Raw genomic sequence first — 18,310 nt, 5'->3', positions numbered from 1 at the left:
CTGCTTTGTCACTCAGCCCTGGCACTGAGCCCTGCAGGGGTGAACAAACACCAGGCTCACCTCTGCAGCTGGCTCAGGAGTGACCTGCTCCTGTTCTGCTCCTGGGCACCCACCACACAACCTGATTCCTCTCTTGTCTCATTCCTGATTCCTTTAATGCTGTGCTATCCATCCAGGGGATGGTTCCCAGTGTGTTTCTCTCAGTATGTGCTGATGAACAGATTCTGTTCCAGATATCTATTCATGCCCTACTCTCATTTTAACTTCAAAATATTCCTCTCCCAGAGGTTTCCTTAGAATAATTTTCCATGCTGTAGAGAATCAGACAGGCTCCATTCTGAAAATCAGCAATGAATTTCCAGGAGTGACTCATCAGGTTTTTTAAGCAATAATTTCCATATAAAAGAGGTAAGAACAATAAAAATTATTTCCTTTTGCAAGCCTGCCAGTGCAAATAGGAGCAAGAGTTTCTGGAAATGTGATTTAATAAACAGATGTTTGTTTTTTATTTCAATAGGTAACCCTCCTGCCACGGGTACAGGAACTTTGCACATCACCTTGGAGGATGTCAATGACAATGTCCCATCCCTTTATCCAACGCTGGCAAAAGTTTGTGATGATGCAAAAGATCTCAGGGTAGTGGTTCTAGGAGCATCAGACAAAGACCTCCATCCCAACACAGACCCATTCAAATTTGAGCTCAGCAAGCAATCTGGCCCAGAAAAGTTGTGGAGAATCAACAGGCTTAACAGTAAGGCTGTAACTTCAATTACTGTGTGTTCATTCCTCCCACTCCTCCATCCCAGTGGTGCTGTGGGAATTCAGGAGGGGTTTTGCATGAGAGCTTTGTAGGATGGACCCACTGCTGCTGCTTTACCTGGGTCTGCTGGGCCAGCTGCCAGTGCAACACAGAGCTCTGAAACCTGGAACTTCTTTTGTTATATTGCCTGAACCTTCTTCTTCCAGTTTGGCATTCATGAGGGGTTAATAATAACTGATAATTTTGTGAAGATTATTTATCTCATGGCACACAATTGGTTTGTACAAGGTGCACATGGCTTTGCAATAGGACAGCACAAAAGTTTTGCATGGGCTTTAGCAATGTAATTGAAAAACTTCCTAATTTTAAATATTTAAACTCTTCACAAATAATGCACTGGGACCTTACACAGTTGGGAAGAGGATCATGAGATTGCAAAAGGTTTGTACATCAAATTGTGGGCACAAAGTCCAACGTTTCTTCTTACTGTAGATTATTCCTGTTTCTTTTCTGGAATGTATTATTCTTCTCTGCCACTCTCCAATTTCTTAGTTCATGTCATAGTCTCAGGAAAATCTAGAGCTGGATGTGATGGCTGTACCTGCCTGCAGGACCAGGGGAGCAGCTGTTTTCTTGGCCACCCCTCTGTTACCCCTAAAAGATTTATCACACCCACCTGGGTGCCAAGAGCTCCCCAGCTGGGGCACATCTGGATTTGGAAGGGGTTTTACTTCCCTTCCCTGCCTCTCAGGGAAATTGTGGGAGTGGTTCAGCAGCTTTGCCTGTACTTCCTGGAAAGAAGGGTTATTTTTTCCTTTGGCAAGTAAATTTATGATCTCTTCTTGTCATTTTGGGGGTGACATGCCCCAGCATTTCAATAGTATATTAGTTTTCACAGGCAACTTCTGCCAATAATTTGCAGACCAAATAATGTATTTTAATAAAAGGGGCTCTTACAAGTCTTTCTTCTGGTGGGGTTTGGAATAAATTTGTAATTAGATTTCAGCCCTTGAAAGAATTTCAGTACTGTCTCTTCCCTCCAGTTAAATGATTTTGATTTTTTCTTAGTGTATTCTCATTTTCTTCCTGATTTCCATGACTAACTGGCATGTCTGGTGTTGCTTGCAGATTCCTTCACCCTTCCTAGCCACCAACACTTGGTTAATTCTCCCCTCATCCCTTGCAGATACCCATGCCCAGGTCATCCTGCTTCAGAACCTGAAAAAGGCCAATTACAACATCCCCATCTCAGTGACAGATTCTGGAAAACCTCCTCTGACCAACACCACAGAACTGAGATTACAAGTGTGTACCTGCAAGAAATCCAAAATGGACTGCAGTGCAACTGATGCTCTCCACATCAGCCTGACCCTAATCCTCCTTTCACTCCTCAGTTTATTTTGTAAGTCTTTTGCTGAGCTGTAAGTAATGAAGTGTTGTTTTTCTGCTCATTTGTACTCTGCATCAGAAATCCCTCCAAGGGAGAAGTTAAATTCATACATTGATACCATAATGCTGTAATTTTGGGTTCTTTTTCCATGAGGGAATAGCTGTGAGAAAGATGGTGGAGAACAGGCTTTTTTATAGTAAAAAAAAAAAAATAAATTGCAGTGAATGCCTGATTGTCAAATTAAGAAATAGAAGCAATAATTTTAAGAAGAATCAAAGGGAATCAGAGCTAACATATGATAAACTAAGAAGCAGCAGCTGTAGCAGCAGATTTGTGCAACTCTTGCTTTCATCTCTCCCCACTTGAATTCAATTCAAAGCCAGAAAAAGGAGATTAAAGGTGTTTGTGTAACAATGGCTGTTCTGGGTCACCAGGAAAACGAGGGCTGTCTGCTTCAATCTATTCCTCCACATAAAATGTGCAAGTGACTGGAACATGAGGAACTTACTTGAGATTCTGGGCTTAGAACTACCCAGAGCTGATAATCAAATGGCCAGTCTGAGTTGGAGGGCAGAGAGAACTGATGGGTGAGAGAAATGTCTGCTGTTTCTGAGAATGGAATTTTGTAAATCTCATTTGGAAAGCTAACTTGAATTGGAAGTGGAAAAAAAAAAAGACTCAAAAGTAGGAATTCAAAGCCACAGAATCCACAATTTAATTGGGTGTGTCCCTGGCTAGTCCTGTGACAGCTGCCAGCAAAATTTTTGATGCAGTGTTAGTTTTGAATTTTTATCTGTTTCAAAGGAAAAGCTGTATCCTACAACTATGGTAGTAAATCTGTTATTTAAGGGCTGTTACCTTCACCTTGTATGAACAGAATACAAGTCTACAAGAATACAATTAACAAGTTACTTTGCATGGTGACTTAAAACCTGAGCCATGGTGAAAGGCCTTGTGTTCTCCATGAGAGAAAACCTGCCAGGAGGGAGGGGAGAGGTCAAGGCAGAGACCCTTCACACATCTGAGGCTCACTGTGTGCTTGATTACACCTCCTGTCCCCGCTTGCTTCTCCTTCCATCCCAGAAGGTTGGCATGAAGGTCGTTGTGAGCTGGTGCCAGCTGATGTTTGTGATGCTCTTTGAAGATGAGAAGGACTATATAAATGCTAAGTGCAAATTCCTGTTCTCAGTCTCCATCAGTGGCATCTCAAGGATCTGCTTTGGCTTCGCTTCAGCTGCTCTGGGTTTAGTCTCCTGGAACCAAATGCAAACTTCAGCTGTTAGGAGTAATATGTTAAAAATATTTGACAGGGTGTGACACCACTGCAGCACTGATATAAATATGCAGCCCATTGATTCAAATATATTCTTGTTGCCACTTCATAAATGTTGCTGCTGCTACACTAGGCGTGACTTTCACCACTGGAATTACTTTCTTATCTGACGTGATTTGCACTTGAACTTTATTTACATTAATGCACCTGCTCAGAATACAGTGAGGTAGAGAAAAGCCTTTTACTTTGGAAAGTTATTTTCATGTTGGTTCTTCACAGCCCCCACAAAGTCTGATCATTTTCCTTGAATTATAAAGCCAGTGTGAAGTATTGGAAAGCACTTTTTGGGCTGCTCTTCTTGGCTGTTCAGCTCAGCTGTGGATGGAATAAGCCCCAAGGGCATCCCAAGGGTGTTCCATGGCTGTCATTCCATCTCTGGAGCTGTTACCCAGCCAGCCCCACAGCTCCCCTGAGCATTTCCCTCAGGTGTGAGTGCATGGAGACATGAATGAGGCTGGGAGCCAGTCACAATGATGTGGTTCTGTGTCTGAACTTCTCACAAATGTGCTGCTATCATCCCATCCCCAATTCATTTCCACACACAGGTTTTTTATAACTGTGATTAGCTCCATCGCAATGCTTTGTATAGTCCAAATATTTATCAGAGTAATCAAAGATTACGATGCCATAAAACCAAAGAGAACTTTAGTGCTTATTGAACAGATGAAACGTCCCATTTCTAGTGGCAAGTTATGGGTTTCATTTCAGCAGAAGCCCTTACGTGGCTCACTTTGCTCCCTGTGCTTGTGTTTTATGAGGCTCTTGTTCCTGGGAGGTAAATCCTTCAGTCAAATGAACTTTGCTACTCATGCCAAAGAATTTCTTTTTGCATTTGACATCTGGTGTGAGGATAGATAGCCCTCAGAAAGAGCTGCTGGGGGTGAAAGAATATCTCTCCTACAGAAAACATCTTGGCATTATCATTTAAATGGTGCAATTATTATCTATACTTAGAACATGTGCTTCCCTAGTAAATCATGAAAGAAGTCAGATGTGGCAGATTTCTAAGCACACAAGTGAAGAGCCTGATTAAAACTGAAATGGATGCAGAACCCAGCAGTTCCTTCCATGCTGGAGATATCCTGCTGTGCTCACTATATTGAGGGATAATGGCATACAGACTGCACAGTTGCCCCTGGGAAGGTAGATGTGGTTGGAACAAGAAAAATTGAGGAGTTCCTGGCAGCTAGAAATAGAAAATATAGGATGCCAAAATATATGAGCAGATTTGCACAATGAAACAAAGAGGTGGGATTAAAAGATGATGAACACAAAGTTGATTGGAAAAAAGGAGCATCTTGGGATATTTTATATTTAATCTAATTGCCACTGGGATTTACTGAGGTCAAGCTGGAATGCTGGAGAGTGGACAGGCAGAGGAGTTTCCAAACTTACAACAGGTAATGGTGACAAACATTGGGAAGAATATTGCCACTTGTCATTAAAGCAGATCCCATGTTTAGGATGCATTTTGACCTCTGTCAGCTTTTCCTTCCCATTATTTGAGATGAGATATGATTCAGAATTTAGTAGTTCAGACTGAGGAAAAAACATGAAAAAAAAAAAATCTGGGTTCTTTGTCAGGGAGGGGACCTACAACAATCAGTTCCTTGAGGAAGAGACTGAGTGAAAATGCAAATTTAGTCTGGTTGTGGTATGAGGTTGTCTGTGATGTCCCTGAGTGCTGCATTGCCTCAGTCAGCACAGCTAAACCTGCTCTGCTCAGAATTAATGTCAAAAAGAGAAGCCTCAACACCACCAGAATTACAAACAGGTTCCCTCTGGAAGGCTCCTCCATGTTCTCACTGAGAACAGCTCTAACATTCACTAGGATGAGGGATGGAGACAGAAGTAAAGCAAAACAAGCAAAAAACAAATTTTTGTGCATGTTGACATTAATAAAAACAACCCAGCAACAAAATCTCCCCCAGGCCCTATGGGAGACTGAGAAAGAACCACTCTGGCTGGCAGAGCTAAGCTTTAGATCTATTACAAATTATTTATATTATTATTAGTATTTAAAGGAGCATTGGAATTCTGGGCTTTTGATTTTATAATAACTATTTCACTTAATTGCATAATCATAGAATGGTAATTGCATTTCATATCTTCTTTTATATTCTGTCAAAAGACGACGTTAGATTCAAATGTGTGGAATGAAGGGAATAAAAGAACAACCAAAAGCACAACAGTTATGTCAGTAATATTTTACTTAAATTTCCTTGCTATAAAAAGGCTGGAATTTCAACACTTCATGTTGAAAAAACCCAATTTTTTAATCTTTTTTGACTATCAACTGTGGATAAGAAACTTTTTTTGTTCACCTGGCCAGTGGACTACAAAGCTGTGAGTTGACTTGAGCTGGAATAAATAAAATGTTCCAATATTCTGAGCAGAAAGTGGAGTGCCAGATGAGGGGGTAAATGAAAATTCAAAGAAATTAAATAAGCTGGAGGTCTCTACATTGCAATTAATTTGATAAAGTCAGGGTGAGAGGCCTCAGGTGTGTCTGAAAAACAGAAACTTGCACAGATGTCTGTGCTGCAATTGCAAAGAAGCCTTAGAGATACCCCTGACTTTAATTTCCTATTAACTTCCACAAACTTTTCCTATTTAGTGCTGGCTGTCCCTCACTAAATTTTTTTTCTGATTTGAGAAATGCAGCTACAGAGCCAATAGGGAAAAAACAGTTGGTTTTTTTTTTTTTTTTTTTCCTTTGAAAATGATGTATTTATTATTAAACCGCTACAGGGAAAAAAAAAAAAAAAAAAAAAAAAAATTGAATTATATTAACCTGGTGAGTTTAAATTTCCATGCAGATGGAACAAACCTTTAAGGTCACTCCTCCTCCCATTACCTGTGCAGATTTGTTACCTGCTCATTCCCACTTTGCAGCCTCTATTTTGAGTTGCTTGGCTTGGTTTTAAACAGTCTTGGTTTTTTTTGGTTTTTTTTGGTTTTTTGATTTTTTTTTTTTTTTTTTTTTTTGTTCAAGGCTCAACCATCCAATTTTTCCAGTCGAATTTTTTGGGTTTTCCCAAGAAAAAAGGAAAAAGTTCATCCCTGTTCCATACAGCTCCACAGAAATGGTTCCCAATACGTGAATTTGCTAAAACAAATACTTCTTGTTTGTTTCTTTGTTTTATTTGTTTGGGTTTGGTGGTTTTCTTTTTGCTTTTTAGGTTGTCTTAGCACCTTTAAATCTTCTACAGCAATTTTCTACTTTTCAGAGCAGCTTATTTAAAAATAAATTTAAAATTCATCAGTTTAATTAAAAAGACTAAGGAAGTCTGCAAGGTACATTTTACCATTTCTGAGAAGTGAAATATCCTTATTTTGGCTAGAATTGCAAAAAAAACCTATCAAAATGGGGAGAGTTTTGCTGTGAAATGTGCTTGCTTGAGGTGGTTGGTTGTGTCTGTTTTCTTTTTTTTTTTTTTTTCTCCACTGCTCTACTTTGAGTTGCATTCTTGTGCTAGAGCACAATGTAGGTACCTAAAATATCACCCAAATTTTGCTCTCCAAGTAATGGGAGATTTCTGATATTTATTGAGTTCCAGTGATGTAAATCTCACCTCCTAAACCAAATAACAGCAGCAATATCCATATCACTCATTGCCTTTTTTTACAGATGCTTTGGTCCACATTAATATTATTATTTTTGCAGCTAAATATCACTGAAATAGATGCCTGTATGAGAAAAACACCATTTTTATTTATGTCCTTAAAGATTTTGGTTGATTATTAAGGAAAGGATAGTTTGGGGGTCAAGGGGCTGCTTCAATTTGAGCCAGCCTTGATTTGAATCTCACTTTTATCACAGAGCTGTGTCCATTCTCCTGATTTCTCTGCAAGTTTTTTCCAGCCCTGCAACATATTGTGCAGTTTGGGAGCCCACCTAAAGTTAATGGGGCTTGAAATGGCCCAGAAATCCATATGGATGTCCATAATTGGGGACAGGCTGTTTGTACACCAGACAAGACAAATAGAAATGCCCCCAAATTACACATCAGCATATTTAAAATGTGCTTGGTAACATTGCATTTTATTGAGTCAATTAGGTGGGAAATGGCATTTTACACACATTTCAAACTGTCCAAACAGGTTGCAGGAGTGCAGAGGTGAAAAAAGAGGGCAGTTTGGAAGATGTGTGTTTGGAATGCAGAAGGGAGCAGCATCAGCAGCAAATGCAGCTCCTTCCCTAAGAGCTGCAATATTATTGCTGCTGGTCATTCTGGCCCATGAAATGAACATTTAAAGAGATTGGTTTGATAGCCCATTCAGTGCTGTGAATTCAAGGGAATGCTTTTATGCTTTCATTTTCTCAACAGTACTTCACGGTAATTGTTGGTACATAATATTTTGTATTTCTTTTCTGAACAACTTCTTAACGCCACATAAATATTGAGTTTCAGACAGTTATCATCAGGATTGCTCTGGAGGGGCCCATGATTAAAAACTAGCACTGAATATATGACCAGTGGAAGCACTTTTTTTCTGCCATTAATGGTCACTATACACTATGGCATGTTTGTTTCTTTTCACTCTGTCTGTCCTTGGACATTTTCCCATTCTGTAAGATCTGGATAATTCAATGTAAACAGTTTTCTGTTCAGATTTGGGTGGGATATTAAAGATCAGGAGGAATTTGTGGTGCCTAAAGGTTTGATGGTGTTGCCTTTGCTTCTGTAATACCCAGTGGATACTTAAAAGGGCCATTAATGCTTGGAGTATTTCAGACCACATCCCAAAGCCTTATTTTTTCCATATCATTAATTGGGATAGGTCATTGGTTGGCCACGTTTAGGAGCAGTTCTTCAAAAAAAATTGAAATGAGAATGTTAATACCAACACAGGAAAACCTGGCAATTTTTGAGTTTGGTATTCCTTTTCCGTGGCTTCTAAGCATAACATTTCACTCTAGTTCTGTATTCCTGCTCAACAAGAATTTCTTCAGATGATTAATTTAGGATTTCAAGCTGGGTTTAGTCTATACCTCCAGATCTGAATGTGTCTGGATTGTTCATGTTCTGCTTATTTAGAAGTGATGGTAACCTGTGCTGTGCTGCTGTGGGAGATGAGCTCTGACTGCCTGAGCAGATTCCTGTCCTTTAAAAGGTTGGATCCCTGCTACCCTTGCTGCATTTCATTTTCAGCATCTGTATGAAAAAATCAGCAGACCTGTTCAATGCTGCTGTTTCAAAACTGCACTTATTCATTTCACTTGTTGAATATTTTCAACCATTCCATTCAATTTATCAGATTACAGCATGAGAAATGTCCATGCAGGCTGCAGGCAGCCACCTCTGCAATTGTTTAGTTTTGACAGAACTGAAAAATTAAGGCAGCATTAATTCCCTATTGCTTAAATGAAGGCAACACAGCTTTGGCAAAGTACCCAACTGAAATTCACATCAATTTTAAAAAATAATTATGGAGTACATCTTGGCTATTCTACCCTAAAACTCCCCCTCTCCCAGTGAGATTCTTCATATCCCTGGAGAACAGGAATTATATTAGAAGATGTTTTATTTGATAAACCTAGGGAAGCACTGGGCTGACTAACACATGGCTCTGAATTTCTAAGCAAGGACAGTCAGGATTTTACTTCATCTGAGCAACTTTTCTTTCAGGAAATATTTCTTTTATGCATTTCTTAGGAACAGCTCTTCACATGGGGAGTGTGTGAGTGCCTGAGAGGCAAGAGGGGAGGCACAGACAAGGATTCAGCACTGCCCTTGCCAGGGTCAGAAAAGCACTTTGGCTTCCACCAGCCCTGCTCTGGATCTGCCAGTCTTACAATAATGATAACTATAATAAATTTTAACACTGAATTATTATAATAAACACAATTATAATAAATCAGCAGTGTGAGAGCCACTCTGGGGAATAGCCTGTGCTGGTGTCACACAGGTGAAATGAGCTCAGCAGGGAGATGTGTCCCCTGTGCAGGCTGGGGGGCTGGACTGGCACATTTCCCCTCTGCCCTGCCAGTCTGGGCTGGTTGCAGAGCTCAGTTTCAGCTCCTGAAGTTAAACACTGACACTGATTTATCAGAGCCCCCTGAAGCTCTGAGTGCAATTAGGAGACTCTCATTTCACACACACAGCCCTAATGCTCACACTGCCTTTCCCACCCTTAGCAACTTCCAAATAACTTCTCACATAAATGAGAAACAAATTGTGTGTGATTTTATAAGCTGCAAGTTTTCAGGATCAACTAATTTACTTTTGGAGCCTTTATAAACTTTTCCCCAAGGTGTCGTGTCCAGTGAGATCACCAGTTTGCTCCGGCTGATATTAACCCCAAATTTCTTAATTGCAGAAATGAAAACACAGGATGTCTGTGACTGGGAATAGTCCTTCAAATTCAGTGAGATTTAGGGGGAAATTTATAATAATTTATAGGCATATGGTGCAAACTCTGTAAAGCTTCTGGAGTTGAAAGCTACCTGTGGCAAATCAGCCAGTGATGCACATGAAAATAATTTCTATTTTTCAAAGTTCTTCATCGAGGATAGACTAATAACTATGCCTCTAATTAATGACCTTTCCTAGATGGTAAATCCAGGAAAGAAGTACCTGGATGTTGATTAGCTGCCTAATCAGAAACACAGTGCTGATCTCTTCTATCATTTTTTGTTACCTCTTTAGCATTACTGAGGTTTCAATAAAGTCCATGATGTAATGTAGACTTTTAATTATGCCAGATTAATGTAATATTTCTGATGAAAGGGTAATTGAAAGAAATGGAGCATGCATGAGCTGAACTCCAAACTCCAGCTGTGTTAACTCTCTTATTTTAATGGGAATTAAAGGATGAATGCATTTTGGGTAAAGCTCATTCCTGTACAGAGGGTCAGCAGGAAACTTAAATGCCTTTAATTTTTATGGGGTTTTAACTGCAGTGTAGAAGCAGAGTCTGTGTAATGTAGGGTGAGCTTGGGCTCATGAGGAGCACATCTTTCAAAGGCTTTTAATTACTCAATTTAGTTTCTTTAAAATAAGCAGGGAATTGAGTGACTAATATGTAAATATGTTCAGAGAAAGCTCTGGCTGCAACAGGGAAAGCTGGGAAGTACCAAAGCATGTTCTGAGATCAGAAGTTCTGCAAACAGCACTTCAAGCTGGCTGAGGGAAGGGTTCTGCTGGAATATGAGCTCCTGGCACCACAGGGAATGAATTTACACCCTGCAATGCAGATTATGAAATCTTCATCTTAAATTATGTGCATTTTTTTCCCCTCTATTTTCTTGTGCTGTGTGGATGAACACAAGGAGTAAACTACTGACTGTAGTCACTGAAAAGCCAATATTAGGAACTTGGGCTGAATTAGGTGGATTCCACCCTTTTCAAACCAAATCAGCTTTTGAAACCCTAATTCAAGGCTTGCTTCTGGAGCTGGCCACCATCATCAACTCCAAATACAGTCAGTAGACTTCAGTTGAGTAGAAGGAGGGATTGATTCCACCTAATTTTCCATGTCATGGGTCTCCCTACCCTGAGCTGGGTACTTACACCCATATCCCCACAGCACAATTATTATTGATAATGCTATTGGCACATCAGATCCAGGCAAACTCTCACAATGTTTGTCAGTTTTCTTGGCCAGCAGGAGCAAAGCTCCTCGTGCAAGGCCAAGCCCTGATGCCACCAGCTGTTTGTGAGCAGGTGCTGTGCTCTCTTATCTGAGCCCATGGAGCAGGAATGCAATAACTCAGAAACACATGGCAGCAACCCTGCCTTTTCCACTGCTCTCTCACTGTTATCTTAGAAGGATTGAGCCTGAATGTGTCTCTCAGGTATCAAAGAAGGAGAAGAGCACAGAACTGTGAGATAAAATTGGTGAAGATCACATTAGAGACTGAAACGAGAGAGATTGCTGGAGAAATAAGTTCCCTACAGCTGTGCTCAGTGCTGCTGTGCATCCCTGGATACCCAAAGGGAAAGGTGGAAGGGACAAAATAAGAGCAAAAATTCCCACCTCACCTTTGTGGCTTGAGTGCCTTGGGCAGCAAATCACTCATTGCAGGTAATTTTTGCCAAATCACATCCAAAACAACACATGGTGAGCAATAATTCTTGAGTGCTGAGGCCAGATATGGAGGCAGAGCTGATAAAAGGAAAATATAATAATTACTAGACCTAATTATCATTAGTGTGCAGATCTAAACCTGCCAGGCACAGGCTTACCAGGGAATTAAGTTCTTAAAAGAACTAGTTCTCATTGATCAGCAAATGTGCTCCCTGCACACATTATTTCCACATTTTATGCTCACAGTGTTCCTTAAATACTAATATATTTTATGAGCTATTGCCAGCTGCAAACTTTAAATTGTCTGTGCTATAAAATACATAAGAATTGGTGAAAAAAAAAATTAAAAACAATGCAACCTCATCAAAGTGAGTGGAAAAGTCACCAGGTGAGCTGGTTAGAGCTCAAATAAGAAGCAGACTGAAAATTTGGCTGTGTGTGAGCATTTCTGAAACTTTCATTTGCTCCTTCTTTATGGGGACAATAAAGAAAAAGAAAAATCAACAAGAAAACCACAATTCCTATGCAGGAAACAATAATGAACACTGGAAATCCAGCTGAGAGAACAGAGAGGTTTTAAATATGGACCAGAGGCTCAGAGCTCCCCAGTGAGTTTCTACCAGAGCAGTTGTGTTGCTTTCAGTGGATTTCCTCCCATCCAGGGCTGAGTTTTCTGGGCAATATTTTGGTTGTCCTTGATTCCTGTAGATTTGGTGTTAAGGGAGTTACTGGCCAGAATGTTTGGCCAATTAATACCTTATATGACCTTATGAGACCCTTTGTAAATTTAAATTTTAAATGTAAATTTATAACTGGCACTCTGTTATTAACCACAGAACCTAAGAGACTGATGCTTTCTAGGACAGAAGCAATTTCCAACCAATTTTGTGTGCAATAGAAAAAATCAAGATCAATTTGATCTCGAATATTCTTATTTTCCAAAGATAGTTGTCTACTGAAACTTTAGAGACCATAATTTTGAGTGTTGAATCTGCTTTCCAGAGGCAAAAACTACTCTTTAATAATCCACCTGTGCAAAAAGTCAATCACCATTAATGGCTTCCAAGCAGTGTTTGGAATAATTTTTCAACACATCCTTGGTCAAGACTTAGCTGAATTCATTCTTGCCAATGCCAAGAGTTTTGTGGAGGCTTTCCATAGAAGATATCCAGGTTTCTTTGAATACACACTAGGGGAATTTGTCACCATGGGCTGTGAATGAGAGGAAAAACAGAATGAGAGGGAAAATCCAGGAATGTGCAGGGGACAGAGGCAGTGAAGGAGCTGCAGAGGTTCTGCCAAAGTGGCAGAGCAGGAAAATGCTCTGTACAGCACAGGGCTGGCAGGGGATGGGCAGCTCAGTTTGTCAGGGGCTCAGGGAAGATGCTGCAAAGCTGAGTGAGAGCCTGAGTAGGAGATTTAGCTGTTTGAATGGCTATAAAGAGCCCTTTGGGACAATGTGAGAGAGAGAATCCTCTAGACTGACACAACCTAAATACCCCTAGAAAGGAGATTCCATGACAAAATCCTCCCCTGGTTTGTTTTCAGGCTTGAACAGATGTTGTCCTGAGCAGTCAAAGAAGGGAGTGCTTCAGGGGGAAGGTTTAAGAGTGAGTTGTAGCAGTGCAGAGCTGCCAGGAAAACATCCAAAATTATCAGAGCTGGAGGCTGACATTTCAGACTAAATGGAAAAGTGGGAAAAGAGAGTAAGAGCTCTGAGCTGTCAGCACCAATGTGATTGCTGAGCAGGAATGGATTGTGACACTGAGAAGGGGAAGAAACCTAAGAGAGGGGGAAAAAAAGTTTCCTAAAAAAAAATGAACTGGAGGAATGAAGCCAAAGGACAGGCTGGAAAAGTGATTAGAGAAATCACAGTAAAATTATAGGAGGAGATAGTCCCAGGAGCCAAGGGAACATCAGATTTTTCAGGCATCTGACTAAATGGATCAAAGGCAAGAAAGGATGAAGGTGAGAAGCAATTTCAGTCAAATAAAATCTAGGCAGGTATTGTGGAGCTTTGAAGTGAAAGGAGCAAGAATTGGGGTGGTGCTTGTAGAGGCAGGTGGGGTAACAGGAAGGATCAAGAGTTTATTGTGAGACAAACTGGCCTCCAATAGATACAACAGAAAATGATTCATAATTAAAGCTGAACTAACTAGTTTTTGTACATCATTTACTCAGGACAGACAATGTGTATGAAAAGTAGTAACATTCATTATGTCTGTCAAAATAATGTAAAATATACAAGCTTTTCTTCAGGTGTGCACATAAATCACCAAATCCTGCCCTTTATTTACAGGCTGCTGGTGAAGCAGCTCACTGGCTGCTGGAATTGGTGGAATATTTATAAATTTTGAAAGCTGACAGCTTTCTCTGGTGATGTTGCAGCCTGTGGACTGCACAGAAACTCAGAGGCACAGCTGCTGCTCATTCATCATGTACAAGTGCCTGTCCTTAGCAGGAAGACCTCCAAGGGTCTCCTAAGGCTTCAGAGCAGCTTCATCAACCCCAGAGCCAGTGTCAGCTCCTTTAAACAAATTTTAAACAAATGCCCTTTAATGACACTTACCTTCATTGGGATCTGCAAATGCCATTTTTCAGGTTGTCTGTGAGATCAGAGTCTCAGATTCTTTCTTTTCACCACCCAGCAGATCAGGTTGTTTACAGGAATTTAGTTCTAGCTGGAATCCCTAATCCAAGTATATCCAGATTTTGGCAGTCTTGACCATAAATCTCCTATATGTGAGTCTGGATCCTGATTTTGTGGCCAGACCATTTCTTTAAGCAGCAGTCTAAAAACCCATATACCAGGCAATTCTAGATTTTGTTCTATTTGGAAATCTCAGTTAAACTTCTCACTCCAGTGAGCCCCATCAATCAGCACCTCTATGGATTTCTTACACTTAATTTGCTTTATTTACCTTTGTTTACCAGAACTGAAGTGCTGCAGGGAAGGGGCCAGGCAGGTGTTGGTATCCAGGCGCAGAATTCAATATTGACATCAATTCAAATGATAACAAGAAAGAAACAGATAAAACAAAACAGCCTTATCAACAATTAGATTAAATTTGATTTGCCCTAAAAGGCAAACAGATCATTAAAAATTTTTAAAGGGCACAAAACAGCATCTAACATTGACCACTACATTTCTGTGGTGGTGACAAACTATCAATATTGCAATATTAAAATATTTTAAGTGTACAGATACAATAAATATTAGACAAACATTTGCTGAGTGAGTTTTGATGTGTCTTTCCTCTGGTTTTATAGGCTAAGGGCTACAGCTAATGTTAGATTTGCTCCTAAACTCTCCTTTCTGAATTTCTTTACTGCCTTGGTATTACCAGAGTGTCCATCTAAAACAGAATTCAAATGCCACATTCACTTTATTTAATAAAAAACCCACATATAAATCTTATGTTTCTGTAGCAATATTAGTATGAGACAGCAGGCCTTTTATTCCTGGTATATTCACAAACTATAAGGCTCCATTAGAATGTTATTTTTCAAAACTGTTTGTTTGCTCTTTGCTTGTCAGGGTGTGCAGGGAGGGAGGGGCTGGCATTTCCCTGTGCTCCTGCACAGATGTAACTGATGGGAGGAAAATCAGGATTTATCCTCTCACCACAAAGGTCTCTGACTGCCCCACCTGGCATTTTGGGGTTTCCTATTGGTGATTCCTGCATCCTGGACCCAGAAAATCCATGTTTAACTACTGGCAATGCACTCAGATGTGAGTGGGGAGGAAGAAACCCAAAGAGCTGAAGGTGTGTGATTTGCATGGCAATACTCACCCCCATCTCCTCCTCTAGGTCTGTAAGGATTCTGCCATCTGAAGCTGTCCTACTGAGTTGCCGTGGCAACGAGAAGAAAGGAAAAAAAAAAAATTAAAAAAACAACAAAACCATCAGATCTGAAGATTGCAGTTTACAATGACTGTTCTTCACTCCTCGGCCTCAGTTGCTCCAGTTCAGTTTGCAACCTCACCCAATCTGTCCCACTGTACCTTGGTGCCCCTGGGCTCCTCCTGCAGGACACAAGGTTTACTCCAAATTTTCTCTGAATGTTAAAAGACCATGACATCCAAACCCGACCTTGGGGGAGCAGAAAAAAACAAACAAAAAAAAAAAACCAACAACAAACCAGATTGACTCCATTTTTTTCTATCTGTTGACTTGTTGCTATTCAACTGTTCAGAAAATATTTTGTCTGTGGGTTAGTATTTGTATATGTATGAGTGTATGTATATATATATATTTATATAGAGAGAAGAGTTATACCACAGGTTTAGCTTTTATAAAATGTTCATCTGGAGCACGAGAAGGGAGGGAGCAGAATGGCACAGCCACAGATGAACTGCAGCTGTCCCACCGTGGCTAAACCTGCTGGGTTTGTTCTGCCACGGCCCCTCAGGGCCAGCAAACAAGAAATGCAAGTGCCCAGGGCTTGCTCCTGATCTGAGCTGCCCAGAGGGAGCTGAGGGTGCAGGAGGAGCAGCCAAGTGTGAGCCACGAGCAGCTCAGCCTGATTTGAACTGGGGCAGGTGACAAAATGTTTTCACCCAGAGCAAGGCTGAGTGCCTGGCAGAGCACTGATCTCCCTCACTGGCAGTGAGCACAGTGCCCTGCTCTAGAAATGCCCTCACAAACACACAGATCCATGCTTTGGGTATATATATACATACATACACACGTACACACCGTTTCCAGTTCAGAGTGACAAGAGCATTTCTTTGTGTGTGTGAACTTGCCACACCTGTTTGCAGACATGGGGAAAAAAAGGGTGTTTGTTCTCTATGAATATGGATCCTTTTTTATTCTGTGAGCATGTAAGGTCAAAAAGAGAAAAATTCCTTCTAACTGTACGAAGATGATCATCTTGTTAATAAACTGTAAATGATCCATCAAAGCTCACACCAAATTTTTATAAAATTAACACAAAAAGTATACTAGTGACAGACTGTGGCTTTTATTAGAGCTTGCCAGTAACTAGGGTAAGGTAAGTGTCTTAGAATATTTTAATAAACTTGCTTATTTAAAGTTTAAACAAGAAAGCTTCCTTATGCAATAGAACTTTGCAGCTGCATTCTTTAGTTAGCATTTTTACAGTACTTATGGGTCATACTCGATGGCATCCTTCCCACAGTGAGATTATGAGCACATCTTCCACACCACCTACATGTTTCAATAGTAAAGATTTTTGGAAAAAAAAAAAAGTCCAGACATACATTTAGTTTCCCATAACGCTACACTAGATATTAAATGTGTGTTGGTGGTTAAAATTTGCTGTACAATAGCTTTTCTCCGACTTCCTGTATTGTACCAAATATAAAACAGGTTCTTTTTTTCTTTCTTTCTTTTTTTTTTTTTTTTTTTTTTTTTTTAATCAAAAGGAGTAATAACAACAGCGACAGAGGAAAAATGAGTTTGTGTTGTGAGCAATCCTAACGCTGGAGATTTCTTGATAAGATATGAGCTGCCTTCAGAGCTGTTTTCCAGCTTAACTCCTGCAGTCCTGACCGAGTGAGACCTGCCCCTGGTGCCTCTGTGTCACCAAAGTGGCACCTCAGGGTCAGTGGGACAGGGCAGGGACACCAGGGGTGGCTCTGGCAGCTTCAGGATCCCAGCAGGGAAGTGCCTGATCCCAAACATCAACAGGGATAACATGAACAGCTTCTCATCCTCCCTCCCTGCCCATGCCTTGTATTGACCCTGTGCTGCTGCTTTGCCATCAACAACCACGTCTTTCTCTTTATTAAAATATATATATTTTATTTTCAAGCAAATTTTTCCAAAAGGAACAATTTAACTACTGTATGGCACCTCTGGAATTCCAACGTGTATGTTCAATGAATGCACCCAAAGATATTCTGCACCCTGTGCTTTGAGCTGCAAAACCTCCATCTTGAATAAAAGAAATTATTATATCACCCTCCCCCACAAATATTCTTTTCTACTTGCTTTTTTTCCTCTCTCCACCCAGCCAAACTCACCTCTGGAAAGATCCCCCTTTGACTTTGGTGTCATTTCTGTCAAATGCCAGAAAAATCTGCCCTTCCCTGCTTTAAACCAAGGCTCACAGAGCATTTGGTGAACCATCCCAAGGGCAGCCAAAAGAACACAGAAAACTCTTCTCCCTGGAGCTCCACCAACAATGCTGTGCCCAAGGATAAGATCTCTTTTCTTGGATCACTGCAGAATTTTGATGTGCAGAGAGGTCAGAGTCTGGCTGGAGCTCTGACCCGAGGTGCATCCAAGGCTCCATTCCCATTTTCCCTTTATTTCTGCCCCCACATTAAAGCCTGCCAGCCTTCCCCAAGTGTCCCAGGCTCCACAGGGAGCCCATCCAAGCATGCCAGAAGAAGATGAAGCTGCCCTGTTAATGTTTCTCCCCATTTAGCACAGATTTTAGCACATTCATATCATGACACAAGCAAGGAACCACAGAAAAATCTGAGTTTTCCTACCTGAATAGAGGGTGTCACCTCTGGCACAAAAAAACAATGTCCATTTCCTGAAACAAAGGAGCAACAATGATTTATCCATTTTTCTACAACAGAATGAAAGAAGAAAATTTACAAAAGTGGTTGCATTATTTTCTAATAGCTGATTATGTTTAACATTTGTTCAACATACCCCTTATTCCTATTTCAGTCCCACCAACATTTATTTCACTCTGTGTTTGCAGATATATAAATGCTGTCTAGAGCTGGAAAGGCAGTGAACTCGTTGATTATCATTTTGTAACATGCACAAAACTTTTTATTTGTAAAAGTCATTTCACTTGAAAAGGC

At 40.4% G+C, this 18,310-nt stretch overlaps 1 protein-coding gene across 2 annotated transcripts in view; it reads left to right on the top strand.

The window, feature by feature from the left end:
- Positions 1-17,460, top strand: part of CDH13 (cadherin 13) — a 425,128-nt gene extending 407,668 nt beyond the window's left edge. The window contains exons 12-14 of one of the 2 annotated variants that reach the window (XM_056500421.1): positions 518-751; positions 1,947-2,162; positions 15,330-17,460. In XM_056500421.1, coding sequence (XP_056356396.1) covers positions 518-751; positions 1,947-2,162; positions 15,330-15,337 — 458 coding nt within the window. In that variant the 3' untranslated portion in view covers positions 15,338-17,460. Of the gene's footprint in view, positions 1-517; positions 752-1,946; positions 2,201-15,329 lie in introns of those variants that run through there. The other variant, XM_056500420.1, reaches the window with a different exon arrangement.
- Positions 17,461-18,310: the final 850 nt, after the last annotated feature.

The sequence above is a fragment of the Oenanthe melanoleuca genome, chromosome 11, assembly GCF_029582105.1.
Source record: "Oenanthe melanoleuca isolate GR-GAL-2019-014 chromosome 11, OMel1.0, whole genome shotgun sequence".
NCBI lineage: Eukaryota > Metazoa > Chordata > Aves > Passeriformes > Muscicapidae > Oenanthe > Oenanthe melanoleuca.
Note: the sequence above shows the minus strand (reverse complement) of the source record. Positions and strands in the feature narration are given on the sequence as shown.